The sequence below is a fragment of the Penicillium daleae genome (genome assembly GCF_028827525.1).
Source record: "Penicillium daleae strain IBT 16125 chromosome Unknown utg000008l_segment0_segment0, whole genome shotgun sequence".
Taxonomy (NCBI): domain Eukaryota; kingdom Fungi; phylum Ascomycota; class Eurotiomycetes; order Eurotiales; family Aspergillaceae; genus Penicillium; species Penicillium daleae.
Genome location: NW_026623156.1, coordinates 1,687,271 through 1,708,482, shown reverse-complemented (window position 1 = coordinate 1,708,482; position 21,212 = coordinate 1,687,271). Strand labels below are relative to the sequence as shown.

The 21,212-nt window shown below is 49.3% G+C and overlaps 9 protein-coding genes across 9 annotated transcripts; 5 read left to right on the top strand and 4 right to left on the bottom strand.

The window, feature by feature from the left end:
* Positions 1-549: 549 nt before the first annotated feature.
* Positions 550-2,234, bottom strand: N7458_009255 (General alpha-glucoside permease; the record flags this gene model as incomplete). The annotated part of the gene is made up of 2 exons (XM_056912637.1): positions 550-1,587; positions 1,638-2,234. 2 exons carry the CDS (start codon positions 2,232-2,234, stop codon positions 550-552), a joined length of 1,635 nt encoding a protein of 544 aa, XP_056761486.1.
* Positions 2,235-2,978: 744 nt separating this feature from the next.
* Positions 2,979-4,712, top strand: N7458_009254 (alpha-glucosidase; the record flags this gene model as incomplete). The annotated part of the gene is made up of 1 exon (XM_056912636.1): positions 2,979-4,712. One exon carries the CDS (start codon positions 2,979-2,981, stop codon positions 4,710-4,712), a length of 1,734 nt encoding a protein of 577 aa, XP_056761485.1.
* A 267-nt stretch (positions 4,713-4,979) lies between these two features.
* Positions 4,980-6,428, bottom strand: N7458_009253 (Zn(II)2Cys6 transcription factor; the record flags this gene model as incomplete). Its single annotated transcript, XM_056912635.1, has 1 exon — positions 4,980-6,428. The coding sequence occupies one exon, from the start codon at positions 6,426-6,428 to the stop codon at positions 4,980-4,982; it is 1,449 nt and encodes a 482-aa protein (XP_056761484.1).
* A 2,330-nt stretch (positions 6,429-8,758) lies between these two features.
* Positions 8,759-9,742, top strand: N7458_009252 (endo alpha-1,4 polygalactosaminidase; the record flags this gene model as incomplete). Its single annotated transcript, XM_056912634.1, has 1 exon — positions 8,759-9,742. One exon carries the CDS (start codon positions 8,759-8,761, stop codon positions 9,740-9,742), a length of 984 nt encoding a protein of 327 aa, XP_056761483.1.
* Positions 9,743-10,683: 941 nt separating this feature from the next.
* Positions 10,684-11,667, top strand: N7458_009251 (uncharacterized protein; the record flags this gene model as incomplete). The annotated part of the gene is made up of 3 exons (XM_056912633.1): positions 10,684-10,773; positions 10,869-10,951; positions 11,001-11,667. The coding sequence occupies 3 exons, from the start codon at positions 10,684-10,686 to the stop codon at positions 11,665-11,667; spliced, it is 840 nt and encodes a 279-aa protein (XP_056761482.1).
* A 2,950-nt stretch (positions 11,668-14,617) lies between these two features.
* On the top strand, positions 14,618-16,102 carry N7458_009250 (uncharacterized protein; the record flags this gene model as incomplete). Its single annotated transcript, XM_056912632.1, has 2 exons — positions 14,618-15,080; positions 15,141-16,102. The coding sequence occupies 2 exons, from the start codon at positions 14,618-14,620 to the stop codon at positions 16,100-16,102; spliced, it is 1,425 nt and encodes a 474-aa protein (XP_056761481.1).
* A 596-nt stretch (positions 16,103-16,698) lies between these two features.
* On the bottom strand, positions 16,699-16,917 carry N7458_009249 (uncharacterized protein; the record flags this gene model as incomplete). The annotated part of the gene is made up of 1 exon (XM_056912631.1): positions 16,699-16,917. The coding sequence occupies one exon, from the start codon at positions 16,915-16,917 to the stop codon at positions 16,699-16,701; it is 219 nt and encodes a 72-aa protein (XP_056761480.1).
* A 310-nt stretch (positions 16,918-17,227) lies between these two features.
* N7458_009248 (uncharacterized protein) lies at positions 17,228-17,611 on the bottom strand (the record flags this gene model as incomplete). Its single annotated transcript, XM_056912630.1, has 2 exons — positions 17,228-17,551; positions 17,600-17,611. 2 exons carry the CDS (start codon positions 17,609-17,611, stop codon positions 17,228-17,230), a joined length of 336 nt encoding a protein of 111 aa, XP_056761479.1.
* A 1,819-nt stretch (positions 17,612-19,430) lies between these two features.
* Positions 19,431-20,563, top strand: N7458_009247 (uncharacterized protein; the record flags this gene model as incomplete). Its single annotated transcript, XM_056912629.1, has 2 exons — positions 19,431-20,292; positions 20,388-20,563. 2 exons carry the CDS (start codon positions 19,431-19,433, stop codon positions 20,561-20,563), a joined length of 1,038 nt encoding a protein of 345 aa, XP_056761478.1.
* Between the last annotated feature and the right edge of the window lie 649 nt (positions 20,564-21,212).

Here is a 21,212-nt window from a genome sequence, read left to right as displayed (position 1 = left end):
GATCTTTATACTTTGCTGGGTCTCAGCCTTTTCCCCCGGCCCTGCTGACGGTCGCAGACGTCCACGCGTGAAGCTTCAGTGGAATAAGGCCGACAAGGCCGCCAAAGCCGAAGACGCATTCGTGCAGAATTCGGTATAAGCGGACATTTACGGAAAGTATGGTGGCAAATTGTCAGCAGTGTGCCATTGGAGCTATTCTGTATTCAGCAGCCCTCTCGACTGCGTATGCGCTGTAATTGGACGTGTTGGATTAGGCAGAAGGGCCAGAATACGAGAAGAGGGGGCGATTCAGGCAGCAAGGCACTAATTCCAAATACATTACCCTCCTCGTTCAAGTGAGATTGACAAGTGTTCCCCTGAACAATAAACGGCGGGGATTTTTCTCAGGGCATCTTTCTATGCTTAAGTAGTGGTACATGTGCGCAAGTGCATGGAGCAATCCTCATACATGGTATCGTTGTTAGCTAAACCTATGAGAAAAGATACACAAATAGAGTGGCCACAAATTCAGCAAAGGTCGTTCGAAACATGTATACTCAATCCCAACAACTAGATCTGCTCCACAGTTTCAGTGAATGGCTTCTCTATCTTTGCCGCGAATGAACTCTCCTGCTCGTTCGCAAAGGGGTCCACCTGAGTCGAGCTGAACTTGCGCGCTGGAACTCGCTGTTCAAACAGCAGGTCAAGTTCAGCATAGGTACGGCCCTTGGGCTCTGGTAGGCGGAAGAAAGCCCACATGAAGCACAAAAGACACATTCCAGCCCAGAAGAAGCCTGCCTTGGCGCCCCAATCCCACGCGGATGGGTTGAGCATGCGTGGTGTGATGATGTTGGTGATGAGACCGCAGATGTTGTATAGATTGCGTGCAAGAACAATGGTCTTAGTGCGAAGACGTGTTGAGCTCATCTCCGAGACCAAGGAATAGCAAATAGGTCCAACGGTGGCATCATAAGTGAATGTGTAAACCAGGAGAAGTGACCCAATTGCCCATTGAGCGGGGACACTCTTCCGTGAAATTATGCCTAGGAAGCCGATAATAAGTAGCAGAATCATCTGGCAGCCCAGGCCACTGACAAATAGTGTTCGACGACCAAACTTGGTCATCATAGGCCACGAGCTGAGAGTGCCAATGGCTCCCAGGATATACAGGACCATGGACATCGTAAAGGCATTGCTAGTTGCCATACCAGCTTGCTCATAGAAGTATGTGGAGTAACCCATGAGCGCACTTCCTGACAGGGACTGAGCCGCCCAAGTCAAGCAGACAATCTCTGTACGGCGTCTTTCGACACCGCGGAAGCAGTCGCGGTATGATGTGCCGCTAGTCATGCGCTTTTCAAGCTCGTTTGTGCTGCGAATCATGGCGATGGTCTCGTCGGCGTTGAAATTGGGGTCTCTGCCGGGAACTGTCAAGCGATGTAAGGCATGGCGTGCATCTTCGGGACGGTCTTTGCGGATCAACCACCACGGCGACTCGGGAGCAAGAGCAACGCCAATCGCGATGGGGATAGGCCACATCCATTGTAAGGCGAATGGGATTTTGTAGCCCCACTGATCGGCGCGACCTTGCATAGCTTTGAGGACGCCCTAATCTGTTAGCTTGAAACACACCAAAGGAAAAGTCAATCGAGACTTACTGAAGCAATTAGTTGTCCCATCACCCAACACAAATTCACATATGTCGTCAGATATGGTCGCAGCACCACGGGGCAGACTTCAGACGCGTAGGTGGTGGTGACCGTCTGGAAGAGACCCCAAGGAATACCGATGAGAATCTCGCCGACCAAGAGAACAGGCAGAGACTGCGCAAAGAAGATGATGAAAATAAAAGCCACACAGGCCACCAGGGCCCCGATTAGACTCTTGCGGTATCCGAACTTTTCAACAATGATACCAGTCGCAAATAAACCAAGTACCTCACCAACAAGGGCACCGTTGGTGAGACCAGACTGCCAAGCAGCGGTTACCTGATAAGTTCCGTCGGCCAATTTATCTCCAAATGCACGCTGGAAGGGTTCATATGCAAACAAACTGGCGACTAAGGCATTGTCGTATCCTTCCATCACCAGTGCTGTCGAGAACAGGATAGACCAGCCGACAGCATGCGGATAAGTTCGCAGACTCTGCCAGAAGCTCATCTGATGCTCGGCCTCGGTAGCGCGCTTTGCCTCAGGTGTAGCATCAAAAGCCACGACACGAGTGGTGCCATCATCCTTGGACGAAGTGGCCGACATGGTCGACTGAGGACTCAAAAAGGAGAAGATTGGAAAATTCTTTCGGAGACTGCTCGCACTCCGGAGCTTTGGAACCCACAATTGAACGAGGGACTACGCGCCTTTTAAGGTAACATCCCGTGGAGCCTTCTCAAACGAGGGATTTCCCCGGATTTGCGAAGTCCCTCCTCAACGCGGGAGAAAATCTGGGGAAAGGTATATTTTGGCGATGTCGGCCCGAGATTGGCCCAATCAGGGGTTGGAGTGCGCAAAGCCCCTTCGGTGATGAGTGTGTGCGTGGAATGTTCTTCACTCGAAAAATACGCCAAGTCAAGCCTCGCTTAGGACTCCTGACAGAAGGTCCAACCTCTTGGCCAGACTTTGGCATCAGGCGCAGCCAATCAATCGGGCAAGCCCCAAATCGGGCATCGGCGCAATCTTAAATGCATCTCGGGCCGAGTTCTGGCCAATCACCAAGAAGGGAGGCGTACGTCCAGCGGGCATTCTCTCCAGCGGGGTAGGACATCTCGGACCGACAATGGACCAATAGATTGAGCGTTGGTGGAGAGGGGTTCAAGATAAAAGAGGGAGAGCAATGGGCATTTCAATCACTTTTGACCAGAAAGCTGGCATTCTTCTTTGCTATTTTGCTCCAGTCTTTCCTATCCTTGTCAATCCAAGCCACTCGTTCTTTTCCTAGGCATTTTTGGGTTGACCACGACCAACTTTTCGACCTACTCAAATAAGCTTTTACCATCCCTGAAGATGTCTCGGGAGGCCCCCTGGTGGAAGAACGCCACTATCTATCAGATATATCCCGCCAGTTACAAAGATTCCAACGGCGATGGTATTGGCGATATTCCGGGAATCCATAGCAAGCTCGATTATATTCAGGCGCTTGGTGTCGACGCGATCTGGCTATGTCCCATGTACGATAGCCCTCAATATGACATGGGATACGATATTCGCGACTATGAAAAAGTCTACGAGCCGTACGGCACAGTCGCCGATGTGGAAGCGCTCATTGCTGCATGCCACGAGCGCGGAATGAAAATTCTACTTGACTTGGTTATCAACCACACGTCGCATCTGCATGCCTGGTTCCAAGAGTCACGAGCATCCAAGACAAGCGCAAAGCGCGATTGGTATATCTGGCGACCTGCCAAGTATGATGCCGACGGGAAACGCCGTCCCCCAAACAACTGGCGCAGTGTGTTTGGAGGCAGTGCTTGGGAGTGGGATGAAGAGACCCAGGAATACTACCTGCATCTCTTCGCAGTTCAACAGCCAGACTTGAACTGGGAAAACCCAGCAATGCGCGCGGCTGTCTATGAATGTGCCATGGAGTTCTGGCTTCGCAAAGGCATTGATGGCTTCCGCGTTGATACAGTAAACATGTACAGCAAAGAACAATCATTTAAGGATGCCCCCATCATCGACTCTCGACTTGAATGGCAACCGGCCTCATCCATGTACTGCAACGGTCCCCGAATTCATGAGTTCATGCAGGAGATGGGAGAGATTTTAATCAAGTACAACGCCATGACGGTTGGCGAGCTTCCCCACACACCAGAGGTCGCAGATGTGCTTTCCTACGTCTCAGAGAAGGAGAAACAGCTGAGCATGGTCTTCCAATTCGACATTGTGGACATTGGTACGGGCGCTGTGCGATTTGACACTGTCCCCCGTGCCTGGACATTGCCGGACCTTCGGGAGCGTGTGGCCCGCACTCAGGCTCTCATGGACGGCACGACTGATGGCTGGAGCACGACCTTTCTCGAGAACCATGACCAAGCTCGGTCCATTTCCCGGTGGGGTAGCGAGGCGACCCCGGAACTTTGGGCACGAAGTGCTAAGATGCTGGCTATGCTTGTTGCCAGTCTATCGGGTACTTTGTACGTGTACCAAGGCCAGGAGATTGGTATGGTAAATGCCCCCGTCGAGTGGGATATCAGCGAGTACAAGGACCTCGACAGTCTGAACTATTACAAATTCGTGCAAGAGTTGTCCAACAACGACCCTGTCCCTGTTGGAGCGGCGAAGCGTGCGCTAGCACATCTCGCACGCGATCATGCTCGAATGCCCATGCAGTGGGATGGTACGCCCAATGCGGGTTTCACTACCGCTACAGCTAAGCCCTGGATGCGTGTGCACGACAACTACTCAGAGTTAAATGCGAAGCGCCAAGCACTCGACTCCAATTCTGTCCTTTCATTCTGGCGTGAGCTGCTGCAAGTCCGCCGAGCTCATCCGGATGTCTTTTCGCAGGGTGTCTTTGTTGATACAGACCCTCTCAATGAGTCGGTGTTTGTCTTTGAGAAGAAGGGTGTTAGTCAAAAGCTTGTCGTCGCTTTAAACTTCACGGGCGACAAACAGAGAGTTGATTTGGCAGCCCAGATGGGATCCAAATCTTGCAAGACTCTGCTGAGTAACTGTGAGGGGGAGTCACTGGATGAGCTAGAGGCATACGAAGGACGAGTTTACCTAGTGGACAACTAGATGGCCTAAATCTGGTATATGTACTTGTTGAATTGGCCCCACGAACAATAATCAATCAGTTTCCTGGCCCATGCTTTCCAGAGTAGTGAGATCTAACACTCTACTCAATAGTGAGTTTAGAAGAGAGTCCTAAGAATCGCACTGCGTACACTGCCATCAATCAAGCCACCAGGGAAACACGGTGCAACAAAAGATTTCTCGGCGTTTATATTAATCGTAGCATTAAGGATTCCAATAATTGATTGTGGCTGAAGTACATGATTATCACTAGAGCAGAAGCTCAATTTCTCTGATCTCGGGATATTTTTCACGAATCATCTCAAACTTCTGTGTCAAAGCCTCCGGTCGCAGTGTCTGGAAACCTGCGAAAGAGTATACGAAGTTCTTGAGGAAGATGATGTCGTGGATTCGTTGAATAGTTTCGTCTCCGGAGGCATGGGGCAGGTGGAGAACCACATCGGTGATAACATTCGCGATTTCGAAGAGTTTTTCGAGGATCCCGGATCCATGAATGCCCACCATATTCCGTGGGATTGTCACCAGAAACTGACGTAATTGATTTGAGAGGCGCAGTGGGAAGGAAAGTGAGAGCAATAGGCAGGAATTAGGAGAGGAGGAGAGCAGGGTATTCGACAGTGCAATCTGCCAAGTCAATGTGCGCAACCAGTGCCGAGTAATGATTAGGTCTGCCTGCATCATCCCTGGCAATTGTAAGACCTCGTGGTGCCAGCAGTTGTCCTCCAACTGCTGTTGTTTGTTCTCGATCCACTTGGCGCTTACACCTAACCGTTCACCGAGCCAGTATTCAAGAAACTCCCGGTCGACCAAGCAGAAATTGTCGATGGTGTGATTGAACCCTGCCTCGACATCTTCAGGTAAAGATGGATCATGGTCTGGTAGCCCGCGTAATGCAGTCAGACACGGTGGCCTGTTATAAGTGAGAGCCGTAAACCGCTCGTGGATAAAACATTCCCAATACGCGCGTTGAAGGCGTGCCCTCTCCGGCATGTCGAACTCGGCCAACGCCTCGTCGGAGTGCGCGTGTAGCATGTAGAGCAGCGAGATGGCCTCTCGAAGATACATGAATCCCAGATCAAGGCGCCGTAGACCAACAGAGCACATCTCAGTAAACAGGCTGCACATCACAGACACGATGGTTGGCTGGGCATCGAAGCCCAGCGGGCGGCGGTGCTCCAGTGAGCGGGTCAGTAACGTCGCGATGCGCTCGCGAGTCGCGGGTGCCTCCTGTACAGGCTCGCCTCGAGTCAGGTTGAGCGTCACAGCGGCAAAAATATACACAAAGGAAGCGGCGTCGCGGCTGTCGTCCATCTTCGAAATCATGTCTTGAACCTCGCTTGCTGGGATGACAGGACTCATCGGGAACACATATCGTTCATATTCGTGCAAGAATTCATGGAAGAAGCTCGGATTCGGGTGCGAGACGATCGAGGCCGGGATGGAGATGGATACCACCCTCGAGGCGAGCGTTTGTTCCGGCTGTCCTCCTTGACTGGGTTGGAAGCTGAGTGTTCTGCACTCGGCGATGACCGAGCCTCTTGCTAGTGCTCTCTTTCGAGACCGCGATGTCGGCGTTGAAGCATAAGTGCAACGCAGGCCGACGTGCGTACACTGCTGGCAGCGGGATTGGCCATTACAGCGAACTTTCCGGCGTTTACACGCATCGCAGGCCCTCGAAATGCGTCGCTGCTCCATCATGCTGCTGATCCATCATCAAATTGGTGATTGGGAGTTGTGGAGAGACAAACACAAAAGCCGCGAAAGCGCAGCCGAAAATGCGGGGAATGTCGGTGATTACTCCACACTTGGCCATGTGGCCCATGATCGCCTCATCGGGCGCGGTTGTACAGAGACCTATGGATTGAAAAGGAAATAAAGAGCTGGATAATCAATCAATATTTCAAGCTACACTAATCAGCAGTTGAATCTTGCTTAGCTGACCGGATTACCCGTGCAGGAACTCCAACAGCGATACTAAAAGGTGGAATGTTTGCCTTCACCACGGATCCGGCGCCAATTGAGCAGCCTGAGCCAATAGTCACACCAGCAAGAATTATGACACCAGCGCCAATCCAGCAGTCATCCCCAATGATAACACTTCTTGTAAACTCATGTCCTCGATGTGCTCTTCGATCCTCGATCATGGTGTAGTGCTCCCCAGTGATGATGCTTACGTTCGGGCCGATTTCTACACTGTTCCCAATCGAGACAAACCCACAATCGAGAACGGTAAGGCTAAAGCGATGAGGGTCAGTCAATTGTTCTCATAAAGGAGACGCTATACACTGACTGAAAGTTGGCATAGAAGCTCTCGCCCACACTGATATTACACCCATAGTCGACGAAAAGAGGTGGTTCAATGTAGATGCTTTGTCCTGTGCGACCGAAGAGCTGCTTCAGGATTTCCTCTCTTTGGGATGCAGTCTTCTCAGAGGCTACATCTCCGTAAAGAGATGCATTAAACTCCCCTGTGAGCTGTCTTGCTCGGGATCGACCCTCTATGAGCTCGGGCGCGAGGGGGAATATCTACAAGGCGAGGGGTTAGTAGATAGCCAGCGCTAAAAATGAGACACAACATACAACATGCCACTGATCATCCGCTCATATTCTTCTCCCCAACAAACACGTTGAAGGCCTCGTGCCTCTTCAAGTATCTTGTCGTCTTTGTCTGCTTTCGGGATCATCTTGTCCTCTTGAAGTTACTTTGAGTCTTTGGTCTTTCTCTTATCGTCGGATTTGTGAGGCTTTCTGAGACAATTTCTCTATACGAAACAAATGTTTGTACCTTTATATCTTGGATTCTGCTTCCCACCTCGTGATCATGAAAGTCAGCTGTTCAACGGAATGTCTTGTAAAATCGCACATCGTTTGCTGATTGACCAATATGACACGGAGCCGTTGCTAAAATGCGAACTTCCGCGTGTTCGAGTCCGAGGCTCGGTTTAGCGGGCCGCAGGCCCGATCAATCGCCAAGACTCGACGCATTCAAAACATCAAAATGTGTAGACTTGTTGTTTGCCATTTTGGTTCATGATCATGAGCTAATACAGATCCATTGCCATGTGTAAATTCAATTTCAAATTAGCGCCCTAGGTGACAAAGTTAGCCTTAGCGCCCATGGTAAGCAGCGGGGTGGATGCGAGAATATTAAGGGTCTAAGGCTGGTCCTTAGATCGGGCCAGATTCTAGCCTGCCAAGATAGGGCGTTGGATGAGCGGTCAGAATGAAACGTTCTTTTTGTCGTGTATCTTGAGGGATCAGACATAGTTAATCAAGGCTATTACACCCTTTTGAAACCTCATGCTGCCACTGCTGACACAGAAAAGATAACCGCCTACCACAACCTCGAACGATTGCTCGTGGGAAAGAATGCCCCAATCGGCTGACAATCGTAGGATCGCCACATCACAACAGAGAGTATCAATGGTCTCCATATTGGATCCCTAAATTTGTTTACTCATCCAAAATCATCCTGAATCAAGCCACCATGCAAAGTTTTCTTGATTCTTTGATTAAAGCAGGACTGAGGGGTAAAATCGTGGCCGAAGCATTGGACCCTTTCTGGAGCGGAGATTTCTTGGCGCGTGTTTCATCTTCGATTGCCGCACGATGTATGCATTGGTTGCCGCATAACGCCTGACATATCTATCACATTCATGCCTTGATTGGACGAAAGCTACAAAATTGTGTTGGTGTATTGCATGGTAGCCATGGTCTGCTACTCCTATCGCTTATTATTCCCCGTCCCTGCTTTCTCACCACGATCCATCGGGCATTTCTAAGCCCAGTCGGAACTTTCTGGCAAGCCACGAAACATATCTGATCTGTCTACCTACATTTTCAGTATTTGCACTATAGGATATAAGAACGAGAGAAGATGCGCGATATGTTGGGTTCAATCGTCTTCACGGTCACCACAACTTTGTCGTTCCTTACGTCTAACACTTGGCCGGCCCAAGCTGTTCATTCTATTCTCTTCTTTGAATCTGTCTTCACTCCTTAGACACTTTTTTTTCAACATTTTGACAATGTCTTTCTCTCACTCTTTGAGCTGGGCACAGTTCTTTCTTAAGGGTAAAGGCCTGACCCTTTGTGTTGTTGGCTTCACACTGTTGGTACTATGCGTGAACTCTTGGACGGAGCTTCCTGTTAGCTCAATCCAACGAAGATTCCTCAGGCGATGCGCCGAAGCCAGTGGTACTGAAACCACTAGCACCGAAGCCAATAGCATCGAAGCCAATAGCACCGAAGCCAGTGATCCAACCCTTTGGCAGCCCAAAATTGGAATTAAATGGCAAATCCAGCTGGAGGATGCCGTTGAAGACGTCGCCATGGGCGCTGACATTTTCGATATCGATATGTTCGACAACACTGCGGCCAAGATCTCTGAAATCCACAACAAGGGTGCTAAAGTGATTTGTTATTTCTCTGCCGGCACCTACGAAGACTGGAGACGCGATGCCAACAAATTTACCGAGTCGGACTTTGGCAGTGCACTCGAAGATTGGCCTGGCGAACGGTGGCTCGATGTGAACTCGAGCAACGTGCGCACAATCATGCAATCCCGTCTTGATTTAGCACAACAGAAGGGTTGCGACGGTGTGGACCCCGACAACATCGACGGATACGGCAACGACAGTGGACTCGATCTGACGGAAGCTGACTCCATCGATTATTTGAACTTCCTCGCATCCGAGGCTCACTCAAGGGGAATGTCGATTGGACTCAAGAATGGAGGCGATATCATTCCTTCGGTTATTGAGAATATGCAGTGGTCGGTCAACGAGCAGTGTGCGCAGTATGACGAGTGCGATGTCTATGCGGCTTTCACGGATGTTGGCAAACCCGTCTTTCACATCGAGTATGTTGATGAGATTGGGGGCAACAACAAGCTCAAAGTTCGTGATGTGACGAGCTCGCAGAAGTCTGCGGCTTGCAATGCGAAGAGTGCTGAAGATTTCTCGACCGTTATCAAGAATATGGATTTGGATGCGTGGGTTGAGTATTGCTAGTCCACTATAGCTAAAATTTAAGTTATGAGTGCCTACCTGAGTAGATAACTTGGATCTATTGTGTGAGGGGGATAACTATGTTGACTTATATGAATGGCAATTCAACTCTTGTGGACATGATGTGGCCTCCGTGTAGTTCATTATGATGATTTTGGAGTAACTTTATCTGTATTTCGATCACACATGTGGAGAGCTCGAGTTATGAAGACAGTAGATGTCCAGCTATGTGGGTCTGTTACCGAATTGGGAAATCAAGAGGGGTATTCCCCCTCCAGATATTTCTGGATAAGTTGACAACAGTGGACGTCAGGCCTATTTCTTCCCAACACCCATTACCGAAGACTATAGCAGCAGACGCTGGCTATTTTCATCCTAGACATCGCTTCTTTCCTCCGCTCATTTACCTCATCAGTACTTACTCCAAGGATCCCCGACGAGGTTATCATCAAGATGGCCGACAACTACTGTAATCCAATGGTCGCTTATTGGGCCTATGTGAGACGGGCAAGTTGCACAGGAAATTATGTAGAAAATAAATGATAGCACCTGACTATTTCTATAGAGAGATGCTCATCCCCGTAATCAAGAATGAGTCGTGGTCGTCGTGCGCCTCACATATAAGGCACCGACCACAATGGTTACTACAGAGTTGAGGACTGCAATATTGACGAAAATGTGAGTAAATAATCATCGCACTATTTATTTGATCGTGACTGATCTCTAGTTCATAGGGAAACTGGCAATGTAAGCACGTATACGTTGGTCGTGAACTCGACAAAGCCCGGCATACTTGCTTCGAGTGCGTACACATTACTGGGCCTTTCCCACCATTGTAATAATATGGTTAGAGAAATGCAATTAGTATCAGAAATGGCAGTCATTCCTTCCAGAATCTCGATGGATCCTCAGCATGGTTCAAACCCACGCTATCCGCACACGGCATGGATAAGGCGACTCACGGGCGGAGAGAAGATGCCACGGTCGAACCCAAAAGCGACCTGCGTGTTAAGTGTCAATCCACCACCCCGCTGGTGGGTGTTTCAAAATGGACTGCAGGTTCCTGACTCACAGAGTAAGGCAGAAGAGACCTTCCCTGACTATTGGCCTAACTGACAGCTGGAATCAGATGCTCTTGCTGATCAGCTCGACGAGCACTACTGAAGGATGTCGCCTGGCGAGGAACCAGAGCCTGTGGTTTATGGTGATATGGTGATTTTGACTATTTTTATGGGGGCCCTGGTCCCTCAGTGGGACACAGGGTCGCCAAGGAATCCGAGCCTAGCATCGAATCCGAGGATCAAGAAGACTATGGAGAACCCGAGACTTCTACGTATACTAGTGAGTCTGAAGATTCCGGGGGCTCGAACGACTTTCCACCGCCTCCGAGTGCTCGCAAGTATGGCACTGCTGCTAAGATTTCCATGCATAACACGTCTGCTAAAAGCAAAGATACCCGACGTGCTCATCCGACACAAGTCCAAAAGCGCTCGACTAAAGCCAAGACCACTGAAGGTACATCGAGATCAAGGAAAGGCTCGCAACAGGAACGTGTCACAGTAAGCGATCAAGATTCCGAATCAGACGACGACGAAAGGAAGACTCCCAGCATCGAAGAAGTCAAAGGCATAAGCAAGGCGGCAAAGGTGCAGGTGACCAAGGACGCATCCAAATTGAAGAGTCAGCCTATGGAGAAGCGGGCCGCGAAGAAAAACGTTGAATCCCAAGGCAAGAATCATCAGAATGGATTGCCCAGCCAGGTGGTGAAGGAGAAGAAGCCGAAGACGACTAGGGTGGAAACCGCCAAAGATGCACAAACAGACAGAAAGTGCAGAGAAGAGCGAGCTGCAGAAGCCAATTTCGAATCTAGTCAAACACACGCGGAGCGTCGAGGTCAAGCAAACGTTCTGTGGAATATAATGCAGTAGACAACGACACCGAGTCTGGCAAAACGCAGACACAAAAGCGTTCGAAGATTACTGCGAATGCATCATAGCCAAAGAAACATTCTAGAGTCCAGAAAGCTGCTAAAGCAGACATCGTTCCCAGTCAAACACACATGCCAGACCCGTCAGCAAGATCTAAGGCTACTAGGCGTTCTTCGCGGTCAGAAAAAGGATCCAGGGAGGAGAGAGCTACAGAAGGGGACATTGACCCTGAAACTAAGAGCCACCCAAAAGAGCCTTTTAGAGAGGTAGAGAATGAAAGGAAGAGAAACATGACCAAGAAGAGCACTTGTGTAGAGGCATCTCGGTCAAAGAAGAGGAGGGAGCTCCGGACGGGAGTATCGAGTCTCAAAACCGTGGGTAATCAAAGGAGAGGCAGAGGCGCGATCAAAACGAGAAGACCGATGAGGAAGCTGGGTGAATTCTGGTAGCTCCCACGGTTAAGATATCATCGTTCTACTTTGGTGATTGCTTATTCGGGATCTCCGCGCCAAATTGTCTTGTCAAATTCTTGACGTGCTAGTTTAACTTCGTTTCATTTCAAATAGAAACGTCAATTCATCCTTACCAGTAGCATGGATACCTTAGCTACCTAGGCACCGAGCCGCGTGAATTGTGTGGTTAGATATATCACTGGAAGTATTGTCTACAGTAGGTCCTCGGCAGTGAAGGTAAGCTAGTATACGATGATCGGGCGCGCTACTGGACGGAGTACAAGAGATGAGCTTCGGCCAGGCAGATGCATAGAATCCCGACCGAGTTTCACCCGTGAGCTGAATAGAGACGGCCCGAGAATAAGGATGAGGTGTTTTGATAGGCAATCGAGAAATCCGAAACACGGCCACCCTAGGAACCCCGAAAATTGGAAACAGCCACCTAGAGTGGGGGTGGCCAATCTTACCCCTTACACAGGGGTTCGTTCCCTTTCAACTTGTAGATGTAAAAAATTTCGTAGAGGTCAAAGTTATTACCTATTCAGCCACATTGATCTAAAGGGACAACTTGCCGCCACTTTTTACGAGGGGCTCAGCCGATCCTGAGAGACGGCTGGAAAATTAGATGTTTTGCTGAATTTGTGGCTTGACTATGGTGGCGTCAGTCCTTCATTGAACACGCATGGGGCGGGCGGCCCTACGGCCATGGTTTCGGGATGGAATAAGTACGGTACCGGGCCGGGCTGAGACGACGTTAAATCAGCAATGAGGTCATCGGCATCCATCTGAGTGCCCAAATCTTTGACCAGAAGACGGTGCATGGACTCCCTAAATGGCCGATGGTAACCTTCTTTGGCAGGGCAAAAGAAAACTCTGCAAAGTAGGATTTTTCTCGGCGAACCAAGCATGAATACTCATTTCATGATTTTTTTTCTAATTGGGTTCCTGTGGTGCTTATTCCTATGAGTAAAAGTCTTGTTTACTCTTTCTTTGCAACATATCGTCTCTGTTCACCACCATCATAGATAAACAGAGCTTGATGTAAGATCCTCAAAAAGGGAATGTACTGATTGTACCATCCTATGCAGTGATTGGATTATCCCCCCCCTTTTAGCCCGAATGCCTTATCACTACCCCTTTGCTCGATGATGAATTCGAACCCAGCTTGCGCTTACAACCTTCGATTATCATCACCTCTGGTTGCATGACGGTGGTGGACCAAGATCCACAAATTTGTGGGTTTCGGGAAACTTCAAGGGGAAACCCGGAATGCGGTGAAATTGAGGGTTTACGATGTCTTTGGATCAGATTGGATGGAAAATCTATTATGAAAAAGTTTTAGAGATGCAGAGATTGATGGTTGAAAAGACTTTCGGAAATCGGCTTGTGCTGTGTATATTCTTAGTAACTATAGACAAGGACAGGACACTGGAGGTCAAGGGCTATGGCCAAGAGCGACGGAAGGGAAGAACTTGTTTCCGCCCAACCTAATCAACGTGGCTGGATAGGCAGAGTCATTACGTCATGCATGCGAAAGCGGGAGCCGGTAAAAGCGCAGATTCCCCTTTGCTACTCCTTTGGGTCTAGTGGAGGTCGATCGGGCTACCGACGTCCGTCACATCCTCATCTATCCAGCCAATGACGCATCCCTGAAGATAATTCGGGCTTCACTGAACCTCCTGGTCCGCCCGGTCTTCCCGTGCATTGATGAGCCCGATCTCAGGTGAAACGGGAGATGTAATGACTCCGATAGGACCTGCAGAGACCGGGAGGAAGGTCTCCCGAAAAAAAGTCTGAGCACTCCTATATACCTTCAAAGAATGGAGGTTCGATCGCGATTTCAGTTTTCATGGTAAGTTGGACACACCTACGTACATACCCGATGTGGCTGGCAGTCAGTGATGGGTGACAGCAGCATCAAAAAGGCAATTTGACCCCGATTCTATTGGCTCAAAGCTGAGATGAGCCTGTGGGTATCTGGAACGCTTTTTCCGAAAACGGCCGTTCGTGCACCTTCGTGCCCACTTAGCCACATCCCGCCGAATTTTTCTGTCTTTTTTGCCTCTCCATGAGGATGAATAGGCCTATTCGGAGTGATTGATGGGAGCTGATCCGCTTTGCGCGATTTGCTAAATGCTAACCACGTCATTGTGCTTCCTACTGGACTGAAGTCGAAATGGGTGGAGGATGCCAAGTATAAGGGCTGATTGTATCCAATGGCAGCAGTCTGGGTCCAACTCTCCACCATGGATCCATTATACGGGCCTCCTGCTTGGGGGAACCATCAGCAGCCTGGTTCTCTGAAATATAATGACTTAATGATTCCCAGAAAACTGTCCACTTTCCCCAGTCTCACATTTCAGGTGGGATATTCTTTTTCTGTGGCTCGCTAGACGACTACCACCGACGTTCTCTCCTTCTCTATCTCTACCTCAACTTTTCTTCCTCTCTACCAACCTATTCCGATTCATCTTTCTTCATCTTATCCAATTGTCAACATGTCTCACGCCGCGAATGCTCCCAATGGAGCTGATGCTGCTCCTCATGACGTCGCTCCCAACGAGGTGCCAGCTGAGCTGCTGCCCATTCCTGGAGAGCCTGGTCTTGGCCATACCATCGAGATTCCTGCCACACGGAGCTCCATCAGTGATGTTCACATGCAGCGTTTGAGCCTGTCACCTTCTATGAAGGACCGTCGTGGCTCTCGCAATTCCTTCGGCGTCTCCCTCCCTATTCCTCGCGAGCCGCGGAAGTCCGCGCGTCTGTCTGTTGTTGGAAAGCCCATCAGCCACGTTCGCAACATCCTTGCCTCTGAGCTGCAAGATCAGGAGAAGGAAAAGGTCAAAAAGGTCAAAAATATGTGCTTCTGCTTTGACATTGACGGTGTGCTGGCACACGGTAACAATGCTATCCCCGAGGCTCAAGCCGCTCTCAAGATGCTCAACGGCGATAACGAGCTCGGTATGTGACCATTTGCACCTCTTCCTATGTAGTTAATGCCAATTGCTAATTCTTGTTCAGGCATCCAATTCCCATACATCCTTCTCACCAACGGTGGTGGTAAGACCGAGGAGGCTCGCTGCGCCCAGCTCTCTGAAGTCTTGGGCGTTCCCATCTCCACAGACCAATTCATCCAGTCTCACACCCCCATGCAGGCTCTTGCGGAGTACTACGAAAATGTTCTGGTTTGCGGTGGTGAGGGATTCAAGGTGCGCGAGGTCGCCGAGAGCTACGGTTTCAAGAACGTGATCCACCCCAAGGACATTCTGGCTTGGGACCCCACGATCTCACCCTGCCGCAAGTTCACCGACGAGGAACAGAAGCTGGCTAAGCCCCGCGACTTTTCCAAGTTCAAGTTCGATGCTATCATGTGTTTCGCCGAGTCCCACGACCAGTCAACCGAGTTCCAGATCATCCTTGACCTCCTCCTCAGTGCCAATGGCAAGCTCCTCACCCGTGCCAAGGATCCCGCTGCTCGGGATGCCGTTGCTGGCCACATCCCTATCTACTTCTCCCAGGGCGATTTGCTCTGCCCCACCGAGCACAAGGGCCCCCCACGTCTGCACCTGGGTGCTTTCCGCGTTGCCCTGGAGGCTCAGTACAAGGCTCTTACCGGCCGTGACCTCGACCGTATCGTCTACGGTAAGCCTGAGCGCGCTACCTACATCGTTGCGGACGAGATCATCAAGTCCTGGATGGAGGAGATTCATGACGAGAAGCGTCTGCCAGAGAATGTCTACATGATCGGTGACAACCCCCAGTCTGACATCATCGGTGGAAACCTGTACGGCTGGAACACTTGCCTGGTGCGCACTGGTGTCTTCCAGGGCAAGGGTAATGACGAAAACAACCCTGCCAACTTCGGTGTGTTCGACCAGGTCTACGACGCCGTCAAGGCCGCCGTCCGCAAGGAGCTTGGTGATGACTTCAAGTTCAAGTGGGATCCCAAGAAGCACTCCCCCCACGGCTCTGCTGTTGAGTAAGGGTGCAGCGCGAAGGGACTTGAATCTTTTTCCTTGCAGTCTTTTTTCTGTTTATTTTTCTCCCTCTAAGTCACATGTTCTGTGACTTATCAACCTCCATATCTATGCTGCGCGTCTCTACGGAGTTGTCTTTGCGTTTGGTTTGAAAATTCCCATTTCTTTGGTAGAATCGTCGCATCTTGTCTTTAACTTGATTACGGAAATCAACCCTGTTTTGGACATGGGTTCAGGGCTCTGATAGATACTTGTCACTTATCTATCCGGTGAAAATTATGAGCATTTTACGAACAACAAAGAATTTCTTTTGAAGCAAACTCCTAACTCCTCCAAAATTTTTAAAGCCACGTGCGATAGCATCGTCATGACGTAATAGACTAGATCGATCTTCTTGCCATACTTTTGGAGAGTGCCGTACCACTATAGTAGCCGTTGTCTAGAACCTTGGGAGTCTTAAGTGTGGTTATCTCGATCGTCACATGGCCGGGAAAGGATAAAACAAAATAGTTTGATGCATAGAATCTTAGTCTGTCAATCCTATTGGAATACTTCCTAAGGGAGAAATGCATTGTGGCATCCTGCTGGGATTTCTATTCATATCAATCTCGCTGACGGTAAATTTCGGCCGCTTCTTCTCCATCCCTTAGCCTCGCAACATCATATTCCTCTGCACGACCCATGGCCTCCATTTCAAGATACCCAGGAGCATAAAGCTCAATATCTTCTGCGAATTGATCCCGATCACCGTCCATATCCACCATCTCTGACAGGTCAAGTGCAGTCTCGAGTATATCCAAGATCGGGTCGTCCATTTCCATTCTTGTAAGGAGCCATTAGTCAGAAGAATATCTTTTTCGGGGCAAAACTTTCGCAATACTCACTGTTCATTGGCCCAATCTCCCCCTCCAATATTCTCAAACTTTAACCTGTCAACACTCCACCCGAGTCCATAAATATAGGTCATCACAGATATTATGTTGAAAGGTCGACGAAGCATCTCTACATCAATTTGTCCGTTAGGTTTGAAGTTCACGAGTGTCAAACGACCTGTCTCCAGGCCCTCCTGATCAACAAGAAAATTGGTCCGGAGACCCCCGGGGAATCGGACCATTCCGCACTTGGTCATAGTCAAGTGCTGAAAATTTGCCGGTTCGAGAATTTGCCATGATAGGTAATCGGCCTTTGGAGACCCTCGGGTCGTGCGGTGGAAGGGTTCTGCTCAGCAATGACAATGCAGTCTCCGGGGTTCATGATATGACCGTAGTCACCATCCAAACGGTAGAGGAGAATTTGGAATTTGAGCCATCGGACGTAATTCTCCGGGTGATCTTTGTCCACCGGTGCCAGGCAGAAGACATCACCTACGCGCTGTTGTGTTTCTGAAATTCGATACAGAGCGTTGGTGGGATACTCGAGCGGCGACTTTGGCAAAGGGGCCCAAGAATGGTAGGACTAAATACCGGGTCAGTAATTCACGGGCAGGGGTAAAGGTATATGAACTGAGACTGACATCGCGAAAGCTCTGCTCAGCAGATGCCCATCTTTCGATCAAGGATCGTCGCTGTCGCAGCTCATATTCCGTGTCATCTGCAGGAATGCCATTTTCCTCTCGAGTTTTCCATTCTTCCTAACATCCAACCGAGTTAATAAACTGAATGTGAACTCTCACCGGCCAGACTGACTGTTATAAATAGCAACCACCCCCGGCTGTCCTCGATATCATCTTCCTCGGGTCGCTCGTCATCTGGGTGGATGAGGACCGAGGCTAGAATCCCACCGGGCCAGTGTTGAATTGTATTGGGCCGAAACGAGATTCTCGTTCTTCTCGGGAAACTTTCGGGGATGACGATGTTGGTGATGTGGTTGGGAGTTTGTGGGGATTGAATGTGGAGTCTTTACTAGCTTAGTCTGGAAAGGCGTGCTTTTGAAAGGGGATAAACTACAGAGAATGAATGGCGGCTAGAGAACGAAACGCAAGAATGAAAAAGGAGAAAGATACTGATAAGGTGACAAACAAGAAAAGTAATCTAGGTAGCCCAGTACACAGTTGATTGGCCACTGCACCGAAGGCAAGAGTCGAGATGACTAAACCGAAGTTGTTTGCAAAACAAAAAGGATCTCTTTTGAACCACTTTTGTAGAGTCCTGGGACTAAATCACAAGCTAGTAACAAATGTTTGACATATGGAAGTGTAGAAGAGCTAGACGCCCGATTCCCCGAAGAATAAATAACCTGTCGATTCCAACCATCCCGTGGAGGTGCCGCTGGTGCTCAGGAAGGCCTCTTATCATTTATGTTTGGATCGTCAGTGCAGTCGAAGGAATTTATCGAGCAAGTAAAGTTCATTCTTCCCTTGATGGGAAGCAAAGCTTGGCAAATGGGTAATCCAGGCTGTGGAGTGTCGGCCAAGTTGGTTAACAATTAAATGTTGGCCATCAAAAAAATCGCCACTTGCGAGGCACTCAATTTGGGCCGATAATGGGGTCTGGACCTCACACTAACAGAAATCATAAACTACTCCCCTGGCCACTGCTGGCCAATGGAATCAATAACCCTGTGCCTGGCGTGCTCTGCTCCGCTCCATCTTCCAACAATTATGAACCTGCATGCCCTATCGGTATGATCAATAAAGCCTTGGACCTGGCAATGGCTTGGGCCTCAACTTCCGGAAACCCTCTCCTTTTAGCGAGTACAGCTCCTGAAGCCTACAATAAAGTGGATATCGACTACCACGGACAAGACTTCTCGGTGGTTTATCAGTAGCTACAGAAACGTTCATCTCACTTACGAGGGTCTATTTCACATGAACAATTAGTGTAGTAAAAAGCGTTTTGATTTTGCTCTCAAATTGGAGAAACTTGGTGTAGCTACAGCGTCAAACTGTCTAAGCCAAACAAGTTCACGAGCGCAATCGGTTATTTTGCTGTGATAAAATAGAATCTGGTGACGATTTGAAATTGCAAATAGAAGTGGGAGGTTCGAATACCTGGAAGCCAGCACATGTCAAAATACGATGTTCTACGCCTTGGGGCCACGACATGTACAGTACTTGATGCCTGTTTACGCAAAGTTAAACCTCCCCGGTCTCCACATGAATTACAGTCATTAAACCATCAAATCCTCAGTCGGCCCGAGGGATATGACAGAGCGGGGCTCTCACGCATTCGAAATGCCCAAGGTAGGGGCGAGGAAGGTTTAAGATCTATTCCTGCCGAGAAGAAACAACACGCTTCTTCATCCTCTTTCATGCCTTTGGACTTATACCACCGTGTATCCTCAGGTATTTCATCTCTTACAATTTTAATTTCATTTTCAAACATACCTCATTATCATGGGTTCTATCGGTCTGAATGAATTGCCTAGTTTTGATGAGCTACCACCCGTGAAAGGCATGCCGCAAGGCTGCGCTTGGGGACTGTTCGACCGCCATGGCCAAAAAGACAACCTGGGTTGCTTGAATCTCCTCACACCTTCGGTTGTACAAGCAGCATTGAAAGAAGCCCACGAGGGCGAGTCAGTATCATTGAATTGGCCAATAAATGCCATCCACACACCTGGTTTTCTCCGCAAAGGCCTGGGGCATAAAGTGCTCTCCTTCCAGGACTCGCCATATAAGTTCCACGGCTTCGACGACGAGGTATCCTTCAACACACAGTGCTCCAGCCAGTGGGATAGTCTCGTTCACTTTGCTCACCAACCGAGCGGACTCAGTTACAACGGGATCCAGCCCAATCTGGATACCCTTGCACAAGACGACACCCCTTTCCACAAAGATTGTACCCTTCCAACTCTCAACCACTGGCACTCTCGTGGTGGAGTAGTTGGTCGCGGGGTGCTAGTTGATTATTGTGCCTATGCTGATGCTCACGGTATCAAATACAATCCTTTTGATGCCCACAAGATTACTGTCAAAGACTTGGAGGCCGTCATCGACTGGGAAGGGGTCGAGTTGCGAATTGGTGATATTCTGATTGTACGTTCCGGATTCACGCGTGGTCTCGAGAAGGCCTCTACACCAAAGGAACAAAAAGCGTTAATGAATTCTCACCGAACTGTCGGCGTGGAGGGGAGCGTGGAGACGGCAAGATGGTTCTGGAACCATCACTTTGCTGCTGTGGCGGGGGACGCTATTGCTTTTGAGCAAACCCCGCCAACCCGTGAAGATGGCACTGAGGGTAAAATTGGCGAGTTGGGTAAGTATTAATCCCACTTGTCACATTTGCTCTGAGGCTGTTGTCGCCAAAGTCTGCAGGTCCGTGACTAACAATTTCTCTTCTACTCTCGCTAGTTCTACATCCATACTTTTTGAGTCTCTTTGGTTTACACATTGGAGAGCTTTGGGACTTGGAAGATCTGTCTCGCACTTGCTCAGACAAGCGAAGATACTCTTTCCTGCTCACCAGCTGCCCATTGAACGTACCTGGCAGCGTGGGAAGTCCACCCAATGCCCTGGCCATCTTCTAATCAGCATGTCATATTCCTTGTCGTACACGTGTGGCATTTTCTTGACTGTTTCATAAGCTTCATCAGCGCAAATATATTCCAGTATCTCATCCAACCAGATACCTTTCGCGTATCATGTTCTCAAAGCCAAGACCAGGCGCCAAGATTTACTTTCTGTATCGAATATTTAAAGTTGACCCAAACCCGGATGCACGCGTCCTAGATATGCGGGGTAAGTAGGCTTCGAGGATAGCCATGGCCGAATGTGCCGGAGGTCTACTCCGATTGGTCGATCGGGTAAAGCTGAGCTGAGTCTGGAGTGGCATTCTTGTTCTCAGAAAATATCTTTTAGGGTTACCAAAATAATAGTAGCGATTTAAAGTCGCTTGCCCATTGTGATAATCGGAAAAGACGCGAGTTGCAGGGTTCTCATGCTTAATGCATGATTGTGGTTCCCTATTAAGTCCCCGGATCCCTTCCTGGTGGGGAATTTTGCCGTGCTGAAGCATTGGAGGCCAAGAGGACTACTTCACGCTTTCTAGAGAGATCGTACTCCTGAGATCGTCGATACTAGTCGACTCATAGTCTACTTTAGGAAATTTTATCACATAAATGACAATACGGAGCCCATGTACCGCGATAGGAATTGAGGCTTAGAAAACAGAAGGAG